The following is a 14,577-nucleotide window of genomic DNA, read 5'->3' on the forward strand; positions in this document are numbered from 1 at the left end:
GGGAAAAAAATTGAAGTTAGAAGTATACCTACAAAAATTATTTTTGAAAAATGTATGAAATACACATTGTATAAACATTGTAATAGTAAGTGTAATGAAAATAGGTTAAAAGTACATCATGTCTGTCTCTGTCAAGTTGATTCTATGATCAGCAAAAAAGAATGCTCAAGAAAGCCTGTGTTGCGTATCAGATGTTACGAAATGTCTTTGTTTTGTTTTCTTCTCTGACACAATTTAAGAACAAAACAACAACAATAACAACAAAAACAGTTTGAATATAACAAATATTTTGTAAATAAATAAGTACTTTTTTAACATTATATGGCAGATTGTGAAATAACTATGTAATGAGGGCATGCTACAGTCCCCTAACCAAAAAATATTGTCAAAATATTTTGTCAATGGAAAAATTAAATAAAAAAACAACATAAACGTCATTCATATTGTTTGAAAGTATTGTACTTGTGTATTGTTAAAGTCTATATTTATAAATAAATATTATTTGTACATAGTACCATGATGTTATATCCCAATTCCTGTAGCATGCCCATTCAAAATCGATTCCAATGGCTTTGAATTATGGGGTTGATTGGCACAGTTGTAAAGCACAAAACAAACAATCAAATATTCAAGAAAAAAAAATGTTTGTGTGTTTGCTACTACACATTAGGAAGTCTGAAAACATATATGTTTATTGATATTTTATAAAATCATTAATATGGTAACTTTATGAACCTTGTTTAATATAACATCATTATAGTATTTTGATTATATGGTTAAATTTCAGACATAATACATACAAATGAATGGACACTCACTGCTGAGGTCAGGATGCATGCAGTTATTTGGTCCAAAACTTCAGGAGGTGGTGTGGCCTCTTGCCTGAATTTTGTTTAACTATAATTCAACAGATCTTGAGTACTTTGATGCAAATGTAAAACACTTAAAAATAAAACCTGTGCCAATCAACCCCTGTGCTAGCCAACCCAGTCTCCAGTACTTTCCCCTAGAGAGCCGCCTTGTGTTTTATCATGCCTCCCTACCCATCCCCTCCCCCAATGGCAGGCGGAATCTTTACACAGATATACTAGTACATAATTATTTATTACATCACTGAAATGAGTATTGCCTGATGAAAACTAAAGTATGTTTGCACAACATTGAGATTTATATCTTCCATATCTTTTGTATAAACATGATCTATTAATGTTCCTTTTTCTGTGGTTGGATTTTGTACATGTTGAGTGTATCCATGTTGTTCCATTAAATTCACAACAGTAGAGGAAGTAAAGATGTCGTCATTAAAGTCTCCCATGATTATTTTCTGTCCTGGATGTTTTTCTATCTCTTTAATAAGTTGTAATAGCTTCTGTCGAAACATTTCGGTGTTATATGAATTGGGCCTATACAAAAGTGCTGCAGTCAAACTGACATGTGGAACTATAAAGTATAAACATTCTAAGTTCCATTGCTCTGGAGTAAACATATGACATTCAGTTTTCTCAGAACAATACATTCCAACTCCTCCTCCTCTCTGGTCTTTTAATTCAGCAAAAAGAGCAGTACTGTTATCATAACATTTAACTCTTGGATTGTGCTTGAACAGAAATTGTGGTATTTGTGGTTCTTCTGCTTTGTCATCAGCACTTAGCCATGTTTCTGTCAAACAAATACAGTCAGAATTCATTAGAGCTGTATGGGCAAGAACATCCTGAAAGTGAGCTTTCAGACTTTGTACATTAAGCAATGCTAATCTGAATGTACCAACTGAATTAGTGAAACTGTAATTTTCCAAAGGGAGTTTTGGCATATTTTTCATAGCCACCTGAATTTTGTCATTACAAAATATGGTCGATTCCTTAAAGTCCTCAATTATTAATCCACTTAGAGATCTTACACGGCTCAATGCAACATATGCTTGTCCTGCTGTGAAGATTTTCTTAAGTGACACAACAGCTTTTTCTGTTGTGAGTCCTTGGACTTTGTGTACCGTACATGCCCATGCTAATCTGAGAGGAAACTGACGTCTTACACCACCATCATTTGTGACTTGGTCTTCTTGTACTTCAATTACAGTTGAATTTTGAGAAAATCTCTGGCGTGTTTTAGATCTCTGAAGTTTACCAACATTAGGATTATCAAACTCCACATGAATAGCTAATGGAAAATCATCATTTTGTTGACTTTTACTTATGTGGACAACTGTACCAAAAGCTCCATTAACAAGACCATCAGCAACATCAAGATTTTTTTTTAACATAACCCTTGCTCCAATACCCAGGGAAAGACTTTTAGATAAAGATGAATTGAAAACTTTCGTATGATATCCAACTTTACGTTCCATTTGTCCAGTTTTTGAGTTTTTTGCATAATCTTGAGCATGTATAGTGATTGCCTCAAGGCAAGATTCGTGTAGTTTTTCAATATTGTATTTATCAACTTCAGCATTTGTAGCAAATATGTGAAGAGCATTACACTTCTCCCCTGTTTCACATGTTTTCAACATCGCAATATCAGTAGTGCTAAGACTTTCATTTTTATTTCGTACTCTTAGACGATTTAACATTTCAGCAAAGCTTGCATCTTGTTGTCGAACAACTTTAGTTAATTCAGCAAGTTCAAAATTATTTTCCCATAGGTTTACACCTTTTGTATCAGCATAGAGAGCGGTTCCTTTTACAGGAGGAAGTTGATAGAAATCACCAACACAAAGAATATTCACTTTTCCAAAAGGAGAGTAGTCACCCGTTTGTTTTATTTGTAGCAGTCTTCCATGAATGTATGACAAAAGGCGATGGTCAACCATTGACACTTCATCAATAATCACTATTTGCAAAGTACCCAATTTTGTTCTTAAAGAATTTATTTTGTCATCACTAAGAGGCTGATATGGCAGTTTCACATTTGCACCAATTGAAAAAGAATTATGGACAGTAGATGCCCCTATTTGAAATGCAGCCACTCCTGTTGATGCAGTCAAAAGTACAGTAATGTCATCAGGATTCTCACACAGCTGTGATAACAGTCTAGAAGATTCATAGTGTATTGCCCTAATTAAATGACTTTTTCCTGTGCCTGCTCCACCAGTAAGAAATAATCTAAATGGTTCAGGATTTTGTCCAAGAATTTTTTGTAGACACCACTTTTGCACTTTATAGAACACAGCAGATTGTTCCTCATTTAATGATCTTAGTAAATGCAGCGCATCATCTCTAGGCATTGTAGTGTGGTTTGTTTCAATGGTACACGCAGTTTGAGGGTTTCCTGTAAGATCTGGAATAAGTTCTTGAAAGTTATCTTCATCATGCAGTAGTTTATCTTTCATGTGTTCTATGCATTCATGACGTTGTCTTTCTGTTTCAGGACATATCTGTGCCCAGGCATCTTCTAAATCAATATCCTGCTCCAAAAGCTGTTTAGCTTCTTCAATTTTATCACTTTCCTTTTCAAACAATTCTCTGTTGCCATCAACAATTGATTTGACTTGTTTCAGTTCACAACCACTTTTTATTACACCACAGTTGTAGAAGTCTTCATATGTGCTATACTTGCTAGGTTTCAAATCAGAGTCATCATAATGTGGTAAGAAAAGCTGCAGCAGTGAATGATAATATTTTTCTGGATCTTTCGTTGGGGAAAACTTTGGATAACGTACGACTGCAGGTTCAGTCCTTTTTCGAAGTTTAACATAGCCATTGTTGTTATTGAGTTTAATTATTTCATTTTCTGCTGTTTTGTTGCCTGAGAAAACCTCTGATTTTGTCAGAACTCTGTACTCAGAACAAAAACTGGCAAGACATAGAGTATCTAGTGGTTCTTTCTCTGGTCTGTTCTTGTACCTATCAATGACACTTGTCATCCAAAAACTGCTTTCATCATCAGACTTGTCATTTTCCACTTTGTTTTGGAGCATATGCAAAGGTAAACTCATCTTTACAGGATTTTGTCCAATAGGAATAAATTGTACTTTACGGGAACATTCCTTCAAATGCATGCCTGTCAGTCTGTACACTGCCTCTTGAGCTGAAATTTCTCTGTTGTGCAGATAGACACTTCCCAACTGCTTTAATGATGCTTTAGCTTCAAGATTTCCATTTATTGCTTCATTTTGTGCACGTTGAAGTAGCAGTCCCATTTCTTGTTCTGCTTTTGTAATATAAGTAAGTATATAGACCACTACAGAAAAAGCATCTGTGACATACTGAATATCCATATTCCCCTGCCAAGCACGTAGTAAATCTCTGTTGTATTGGTTTACCCAAACATCTTTTGGATTTCTTTTCAAGACAACACTTTTCTTTTTGGAACATCTATTGTATGCTTTTTCAAATATAGTTTGATTAATCCCAATAGATGAAAAAAAGGCATCAACTGTATCAAAATTCATATCTGCATTTAAAGCACTTTTAATTTTCTTTAGAATTCCACTTGCTGTGTCATCTCCATTTTTTCCTTTCAACTCATTTGCATGACTTTGTCTCGTAATAAATGTACGTGAAGATGGTGGTCTTGGAAAATTAAATCTACAGATTGTATTTTTCTTCCGGCATGTTTTTGAATGTCTTGTACTGTGCTTCTGAACGCTGTTCACTGTTTCGTAAAGTATGGTGTCATTTTCCTGAGGTGTCTCACAAGTGATGTAAGTGTCAATGAACTCAGCAACCAGAGGATCATTATCTGCATCATGATCATTGAGCTTCGGAGCATTTTCCACCCAAAACAAACAGTGAACATGAGGAGAACCCCGTTGTTGAAATTCAACACGATAAAAGTAGTCTTTTATCTTGCCAATGGGCTGTGCTGGTGACATGATAACATTTCTTAGAAAACAATGCCATCTGTGATCAAACATCCTTGCTGCAGAGACAGGATTTCGTCTTATAAGTCCGCATTTTTCAGACCAGTCGAGCTCATCAACATTTATTTGTTTCCCCTCTTGCTTAATAATTGTGTTCATCATTTCAGGCCATCTCAAATCAGCAGCACTGAAAGATGCAAAGAAAGTTGGTATGCCTAGTTGTCTAATCAGAGCAAAAAGATCTTTTTGCGTTGACATCCAATAGGGAGGAGTTCCTCTTACTGGTCTTAAGAACTTATATCCTTCATCATAATGTAATATTCTTTGCAAAGAAGAAGAGTTTGTGAGCATATCTGATGTTACATTTGACCAGTCTTTCTCTGAACCTTTCCTCAAGGCAATTGAAACGTTAGACACAATTTGATCAACTTCTGATATATACTGTGCATAAAAAATGAAGTCTGAGCTCTGTGCGAAACGACCATCTGCATTTAGTAATCTTGCATTCAGGTATCGTGACAATGTGATTTTTTTCCTGCCTTTCTTCATGAAATGTTGGACCACCAGTAGGATAGAGAACAGGGAAACACTTTGCTTCATTTGTTTTGTCCGCTAACAGTCTAACAGGACTGTTACCTTCACCTGGTGCTATATTGAGTACATCATGAAAATGCTGATCAATTATTTCTGAACCCAGATCAACAGGTTGTAGTGATGTGTCAGACAAAAGACTACTTTGTTCTTTAATATATGTTATATCTTCCTCTGGGTCATCTCCAGATCCTTTCTCATGTTCATTTTTATCTTTTATATCTTGATCCTTCATTTCACAATCATCCATATCATTGTCTCTTGGCTCATCACTTGCACTCAAAGAGTTTATCCATTGTTCATTAAACTCCACATTAGTATACCACTTGTTATGTCTTATTAAATAAGACAATGCATGTCTGACACGATCAGTGTTGACATTTTTGTACTCATAATGACCCTTGTATGTAAGTTTCCGTTTCAGTTTTATTCTTATCATGTGGTCATCACATTCATTACGTGGAAGAATATTTGACACATCTGTAGTATTAATAGGAACACACACTACAGGTCCATGACAACCTTTCTGTTTTCCACGGGGAAGACAAAGCAACTTCATAAAAGGAATATTGCGTGCAACAAGATGTTCTTCTAATGAGTTCAGACCTTTTAACTCTTTTGGAATATCCACCAAATGCATGTTGTTGGCAATACTCACTTCAGGCAATTTTTTTCCAAGGATTTTACGATGACATGTGTAACAAATCCACAATTTACAAGCTGGATTATCTGATAAATGACATCTATTCTCACATTCAGTGCTGCATACATGTAAATACTTTAAAGTAATGCATCTTTCAGCCAAATCAGAGATTTCTTGACCTTTCATTTTATAGCAATCTCTCCTACATTCAATAACCTGCTTTCTGAACAATAAACGATGACATACACAGCAAACAAATTCTGGACCTGTACTGACTTCTTTATAAAAACTGATCAATAGTGAAATCAATGTCTTTTTGTTTGTCCTTCTGTTTTGCAAAATTGTCAGAGCCTTTTTGTATTTTACTTATACGAATGTTTTCATCATCATTGTATTTCTTTTTAAGGTTTTCACATATGCTTGCTTTAAAGACAGGATTTTCATGATATTTCCTCTTAGAATATTCACATACACTTGCTTTAAAAGTGGGATTTTCCTGATATTTCTTCTTGGAATATTCACATACACTAGCCCTAAAAAGTTTATTTGTTTTATACTTGGTCTGAGAGTACTGCTGAACACATTTTTGAAAATTAACATTCATAGAGTACTTCATCTTTGAAGTTTCAATTTTTTTCTCCTTATAATCACTGTCATCAAAGTATTTTAATTTTACTTGCTCTACTTTTTTCTGTCTGAAATCAGTGTTGCTGTGATATCGATCACGTTCTCTTTTACACTTTGTGTACTCTTCTGTGTCATGTAACTTCCTTTTTCGCAAATTATGACTTATGGTCTGATCATGCACTTCAATATTACATGCTTCAGCACAAACATTTTCTTGATTTTTATGTTTAACACATGTAACAACTTCATAGTGATTTCCATTGCAGTGCTTCAAATAGATGGCATTAGCTGTAAATAAAGGTTCAGTAGGAAAATGCACATTCCACCTGTCATCATTAAAGGTCATTATATTTATTTTCAGAAAGTCAGCTAGACCAAACAGTTCAACATGACTTCCCCACGTACCGCAAAAATACATTTTTGACTGTGTCAAATAATCTTCCACTGATCTGTACTGTTCCCTTAAATATCTTACAAATTTTGAACTGTTAGCTTCAAGATGTTTCACTACTGCACGTCTAATTTTCTGGTGTTTCTCTTCATTGCCACACACTGCATGTGCTACTGATCTAAATAAACAATTACCATCTCCTTTAATGCTTTTTGTTTTTGCATGGTACTCCTAAAGAACGCACATTAGTGGTTGTAACACCAACGCTTTCATTAGGCAATTGTAAGAGAGCACACAAAGCATCCTGATCTGCAGACGTTAAAGGATTGAAACCAAAGTCAGTATTTACTGTATCTCCAATAATAACATCATCCATTGATAAACTATCCTGCAACTCCCTGACAATATTACGTTTTGCCTCCATCTGAACTCTTTTCTTTCTGTCACTTGAATCCAGGCATGTCTGATCCAATTTGCACAGAGTTGCTGGTTTGTCTACATGTGTTTCTTTATCATGCGCAATACCACACTTACTTGGCTGTGCTGTCTTTTTAGGTGTAACCAGAATGACACTGCTTCGTTTTCTAGACTTAAAAGAACTTGTGTCAGTATTCCCTATATGTCCCATATTGACATCCACAGATAATTTGTTCTGCAACTCTCTTGCATGTGTAAGTTTTGACTCAGTCTGCACTCGTTTCTTTGTCTTTCTTGAATTAAAGCCTGTCTGATCCAATTTTTGCAGAATTGCTACATTGTTTACATGTGTTTGTTTACCATGGTCTCCAGTACACTTACTCTGCTCTGCTGCACTTGCAGGTGAAACAGGTATATTGTTACTTGGTAAACTGAACTCACAAGACCTTGTCTCAGTAGTAGTTGCCTGACCAATAACAGTTGCTTTCACACCCGTAACTTCAAATGTTTTTCCTTGAGCATTCAGTGACATGGCAAGATTAACAACATGGCTACACAACATAACTAAGTCATCACAGTAAACTACTACACTCGTGCCTCCATGTTTTTCAACCATTCCTTTACCATTTCGTGAATGAGAATCGACTACAGCAAATGTTGACCCTGCCTTTATAACTGCACAAATGTAACTATGAATGTTTAACAAACATGCATCACATTGCAACAAAGCTCTCTGAAGTGCTTCCTCAATTGACATGGACACATCTCGTAAAGCTTCATCATATAAATCAACACCAATCAGACCTGAAAAAGATTCACCAATGTTTATTGTGAATGTGTTGTTATACAGTGTGTGCACTGTTGGTAATTCTGCAACAGAAACAAAACCCAACTTTGTTGGATCATTTATCTTCCTCTGGACTCGCATAGATGTGTACAGCTCATCTCCATGTAACAGAACAGCATTCAAGTCCTCAGTTCTCCAAGTCAGCACATCCTTCAGCACACTCATCATGACTGCTGTGAGACAGTTTACTGCACACTGTTTGCCTTTGTTCAAACCAAACCGGTCATCACCTTGATGGAAAGAACCCTGTAGGACTTTCAATCGAAAATTATCAGAGTTATTAACAAATGTATCATCATTGCAGTTTTTGCAAGACTTGGAAACAGACTGAAAACTCACAGCTTCATTGACAATATCATTGACAAAGGTATTGCTATTTGAAACTTTAGCACAATGATACTGAATGGTAGGGGAAGACCCTTGATTTGAACGCATAGCCATAATAGATGACCTTTTATTAGTAGGTGGTCTAACCTCAGTTGAAGACATTTTTTGTTTTGAAGGTGGTTTGCCCTCAGTTTGAGACTTTTTTTGTTTTGGAGGTGGTCTAACCTCTTCTTGAGACTTTTTTTGTTTTGGAGGTGGTCTAACCTCTTCTTGAGACTTTTTTTGTTTTAGAAGTGGTATAACCTCAACTTGAGACTTTTTTTGTTTTGGAGGTGGTCTAACCTCTTCTTGAGACTTTTTTTGTTTTGGAGGTGGTCTAACCTCAACTTCTGACCTTTTGTCGCAACAACATTCATCCTCCTCAACAGCACACCTCTTAACCATGCGTCTCTTTGCTGCCTCAGACCTGCGGAAGCCCTTCTTCCGTGGCATCTGCACAGACAAAAGACACATAACACATACATTTTTTTTCTTTATTCATTTTAACATAATGTACATTTGTCCAACTTTTACCAATCTGTTGATGTTCATTTTTCTTATATACAATACTTTTACTTATGTGACTGTTTCACTTCATTTTTCAAAACATATTTCAAATAAGCAAGTAATACTAATACACTATACATGGCCAAACAAAACTTAAACTTGTATTCATTTGAACATGATTACATCAGCACATACAGTTGTAATACACACACACACACACACACACATTATATATATAACTTCACTTGTCAAGCACACTACATAAACTATTAACAACAAATAAAACTTTTACAATTATACTTTAATCTTTGCCTTATTAAATACACACAGTTGGTACAATATGTGCAATATGTATTCAATATGTATACATACAATATAAAATATTTTTACAATATGTAGTCCTTTTCAATAAATGATCTAAATAGACGCAACATGGCGTCAGTGTGTCACAGTGTCAAATTTTGTTCTTTATTTGTAGATCTAGAAACTGTTAACCTCTGTACAAACTTACAGCTTTTTTTTAATTGAACATAATAATTATCAAAATTTCTAAAACCTCGTAATGTTTAAGAATGTCACTAGAAGATTCTACACACACCGTTTGGAATATGTAAAAATATTAGTTTCAAGTAATAAATACGTTAACATCTCTTTGTACCTCTCTTTTATAAACAAACACAAAAAGTTTGATAAACCGTTATGCTACGTTTAAAAGCTAAATTTTCTTATTTATCTTTTAACTAGCTGGCTATCCAAATAAGACATAATCCATCACAACACTAATCTACTTGTGAGTCACCATGATCAACCTTTCTGGATGTAAAGCGTCATAAATAACAAATAATAAAAATATATGTGACACAGATTTTTTAAAACCAATCAAATACAAAAAATAAATAAATAAATAAATAAATATTTTTTTAACATTAACAAACAGTTAAACTTAAAAGTTTTTTTTTTACACTAAACACGTTTTTTTGTGTCACGTGAAATGTGAAAACATTTTGAATCGAATCTAAGATGTCTTCAAATATGAGTCGCGTGCATATCTTCGCTAAACATATTCATATCTTTGTCAATAATTTGCCTTACCAAGAAATATTTTCTACCCTATCTTCTCCCAATTTTGTGAGTTTTTGCCTTCACGTTTACCTTCCATTTTTCCACCTAATGCTACGGCAAGAGGCTACATTCCTTTGACACAACCGTTTTACAACCGGAGAGCATCCTCAGGCTTCCAGTTTGAATAAAGCGTAGGCCTATATGACCGTTTTATGTTTAAATGTTATAATAAATACTCTAATTTTTATTGCGAATAACAACTTTTATTCTTAATGCGGACGGCGCGCTCTGTTTCCCTATACAAAATAAATCATATAACGTTACACTCAAACTATTTATGAACAACAATAAATATGCTTTACATCGCGCTTCCTTGCATTCGTACAATAATATTAAAACACGACATTCGCTTATATACACTTATATTAACTTCTTATAGGTTATATCGCCACTGTGATATGAATGCAGTTATTACAGTTGCTACGCCTTTATAAAACATAACGTTACAGCTTTTCTGCACAGCACATTGTATAGCCATCTGCTATTACTTAACGTAAACGTCTAACAACGGTCGTCAACGTAAAACTTACCATACCGCAACATACAATAGACTATACCTTATTCCTGTAACACATGTAGCAGTTTATACTTTTGTGTTTTCCCTTTACTTTTATAGTTCCACATATCCTATTATAAAAAACAAGATAAGCTTACCTTTACTCCGACCAGTTAACACCAACTAGTAACAATGATTCTTTCCCAAACGAATCAACTCTGTGAGCCGACTCTATTGAATAAAAAATAAGAAACACTTCTGCCTGACAACCTTTTCACTGTTTCTATATTAATAAAAGACACATGTTTATCCTCTCCCTACACTGCTTAGTCACACATTAAGTACTCCATATACAAAATGCATATTATGTGCTTTATATTGATGTCCTGAAGTTATGACACTTTAGCTTACTTCATTCGTCACATGAACATAATATTCACCCATGTCAAAGAGTACGCTTGTTCCAAGATTGGAGCAAACCAAAAATTCATTCATATCATGCAAACGAAAATAGCCTTCTGTTTGGAAACATTTCTTTCACAAGACATCTACATTAAATGTAGTTACTACGATAACATTTATTAAGCGCACTTTAATACAAAAATGTTTCATGTATTTTGGATATTTTACAAATACCTTGTATTAAAATATTTTATTTTTGTAAAGTTCAATATAATTACCTATTTGTAAAAAAAAAATATCTTAAATACCTACCCAACTATGTATATAAATATAACTAGCAAGCTGACTGCAACTATTTTCAACAAAATCTATTAAAGCTACCTGTATCTAAATAAAACTTGTTTACGACCTCAAACATCCACCTCTTTTCACAAACCTGATCTCAATTATACACTTATCTAATAACACACATATCAAGAAGGAAAAAAAGACAAAAAACAAAACCAATACTCAATATACTTCTTCCTCATCATAGTCTATACCCATTCAACCAAAATAAAATAATAAAACCTACAACAAATCCTCACTTTTCTTCTCAGGACTCTAAATACACCTTTCATTTTACCCTTTAGTTTATTACAGCACAATCGAAACAACAACCATACTTAAGCCTTTGCCATACTATTGCATTTCTTCATACCTGTACCACTTCCCTCACATAATTATATTACTATAATGCCTAACATAATATCTTTTCAACAACAACAACAACAAAGAAAACTTACACACTTTCAAATAGAACAGACACTTTTATTGCACAAAAATTTCTTAAACAATTCTTCTGCTTACATACACATTATACACACATCACAAACTTAGCTGTTCTACTACAATTATTCTTTACAAGTGCAAAAATATGCTTATGTTTTCTATACATTATTAACTACTCTAGCCTTGCAATGCTTTAAAAATGGTATCTAATAAAAAGGTAAAATTCTAGTACTACTATCAACTTTGCTCTTTTTAACATTATATTTACTTTTTTCAACACAAATGCCACATACTACAGTTTTCAGAATTAACTTCCGCACTTTTTCACAAAGGAGCAAAGAAAATTTTACCATTAAACAAAAAACACTCATACAACCATTATAACCTTATCAGCCAACCTATCCTTTCACAATAAAAAAAAAATTCTTACATTTTCACTCAAATTGCTATTTGTACTTCTGCTTTCAATTAAAACTATTTCTACACAATAAAATAAACAACCAAATTTTCATTCCCTTACTTAACACAACAATTCTCCTTTACAACTAAATAAGCATCATAGTACTGTGTTGGCTGACTTGAACAACTTCAGCAGTTCTTCACAAAATAACAAATACTTAAACAAATTAAATAAACAGTTCACTTCAAATATATGGCCTCTTCTCTCCTGTTAAGTATGCATTCAACACACACTTTTTCAGGAGCCTTCCAATACTACCCAAATTGCTTCTTTACTGGCCTTCTTCAAACAAGACTTCCAGCACTGCAGCCTCTTCTCCCTCTAGCTCAAAAACAGAAGCTTCTTTACTTGTGCCAGGTTTTTGTTCCACTGCAACTGAACAACCTGCATCACTGCTGCAGCTTCTGTCCACAAAGCTGATTTTGATCACATACTCCCTCCAGGTCTGTATGAGGATCTCATCGTGAACAAGGATATCTGTAATCAAACTATGTGCGTCAACAAGTTCTTCATCCTTGACAGACAAAAGGTCTCGAATTTGACCATTATCTAGGTTAATTTTTTGTTGGGCAGACTGCACCTTTACAGTCACGTGACCCCGGAACTCCACTTTCGTCTTAGAAGTCTTGCAAAAAGCTTGACAACGATCACACCTGGTCATCAGCGTGCTTCGGTTAACAGCTTGCAACACATGGTGTTTCGGGCAGAAATGTTCCATTTTTATATCAGCGTCAATTATTTCTCCCACAGCTGTCTGTAGTTCTTCCTCTGAAAAACTCCTTGCTGCACCGCCATCTTCAATCTTGGTCACCTGTGTCTGTACAGTTGTACTTAGAGTTGCCATTCCTTTAAACAGTCGCACAGACACATTGTCCAGTTTGTACCAGCATCCTTCCACGAGCTCGTGCTCACCCCACACAGTTAACAGCAACAGATCTTGAACATCAGCGACAACAATGCTTTTTCTGTTTACTCTCTGTCCCCTGACCGTGGTCTCTTTTTCCTCTAAAGCATGAACAACTTTGATCTGGACAGTCACCTAAAAAACATGCATAATTACAACGTATTCAAACACTATCATGTTTTAAGACTGTACATTTCCTTTTCCTTCATTTATAAATACTTCACATAATACACGTACTAATATATATATATATATATATATATATATATATTGTGGCAGGGTGAAGAAACACACGACAAGTGGGTTGCGGTGAAAGTCCCCGGAGGGTGGATTTTATTAGGAAAACCCAATTTAGGTAGTGCAGTAAGGTGACGTGCTGTTCCTTCAATCTCCGTGGCTGTGAGAAGGAGTGCCGTGGGTGCTCCTGTGGTTGGGCAGACGGGTCACACGCTTGACTCTGGCAAAGGGAGAACAGACAAAGGTTAGCTGCACGTCTCTTGGAGAGTAGTTCTCACCATACAGCCAGTGTGTGCCGCTTTTATAGGGAGCAGCAGATTTGGAACACCTGTGACCGGTCTGCTGGTGATGAGGGTGAACAGGTGATTCCTCTTTGTTCCCAGGGCGACGCTGATGAGTGCCCGGGACACGCGTCACAATATATATATATATATATATATATATATATATATATATATTTTTTTTTCTTTTTTTTTTTTTTTCCCCCTTTTCTTTTTTTAAACATACACACACATTTGCTGTCAGAGTTCTGCCCTGACAGCCCTGTCTGTTTTGTCTTTGTTTAATGTCTCCATGTTTATGTTATGTCTGAGCACATGGCTTTGTCTGTGTTTGTGTCTGCCATGTGCTCCTCTGTTCCCTCCTCCTTGTTTGTCACCACGCCCTCTGTTCTAGTCATTGTTCAGTCCTTGTTTGTTATTAGTGTTTTCACCTGTTCCCTGCTCCCTTTCTTGTTGAGTCCTCGTTTGTCTAAGTGTTGTCACCTGTTCCTCATGTTCTTTGCCTCCTTTATATTGTGCACTCTTTCCCTCATGTCTTTGCCAGTTCGTTAAGCTTCGTGCCTGTGTTCTAGTCTTTTGTTCTCCTAAGCTCTTAGCGTTTTGTGTTGGAGTTTCTCGTATCCCTTTTTGCCATTGTTGTCTTCCCTGTTCCAGACCATCTAACCACCTGTCTCGTCTAGTCCTCGTAGTGTCTCTGGTCTCCCCCTGTCCTGTCCT

The 14,577-nt window shown here is 35.3% G+C and overlaps 1 protein-coding gene across 1 annotated transcript; it reads right to left on the reverse strand.

The window, feature by feature from the left end:
* Positions 1-1,647: 1,647 nt before the first annotated feature.
* LOC125268187 lies at positions 1,648-9,232 on the reverse strand. Its single transcript, XM_048190277.1, is given in 6 exon segments — positions 1,648-1,659; positions 1,769-5,332; positions 5,334-6,320; positions 6,322-6,606; positions 8,984-9,133; positions 9,215-9,232. Coding segments are annotated over 6 exon segments (5,016 nt in total).
* Between the last annotated feature and the right edge of the window lie 5,345 nt (positions 9,233-14,577).

The sequence above is a fragment of the Megalobrama amblycephala genome, linkage group LG5 (genome assembly GCF_018812025.1).
Source record: "Megalobrama amblycephala isolate DHTTF-2021 linkage group LG5, ASM1881202v1, whole genome shotgun sequence".
NCBI lineage: Eukaryota > Metazoa > Chordata > Actinopteri > Cypriniformes > Xenocyprididae > Megalobrama > Megalobrama amblycephala.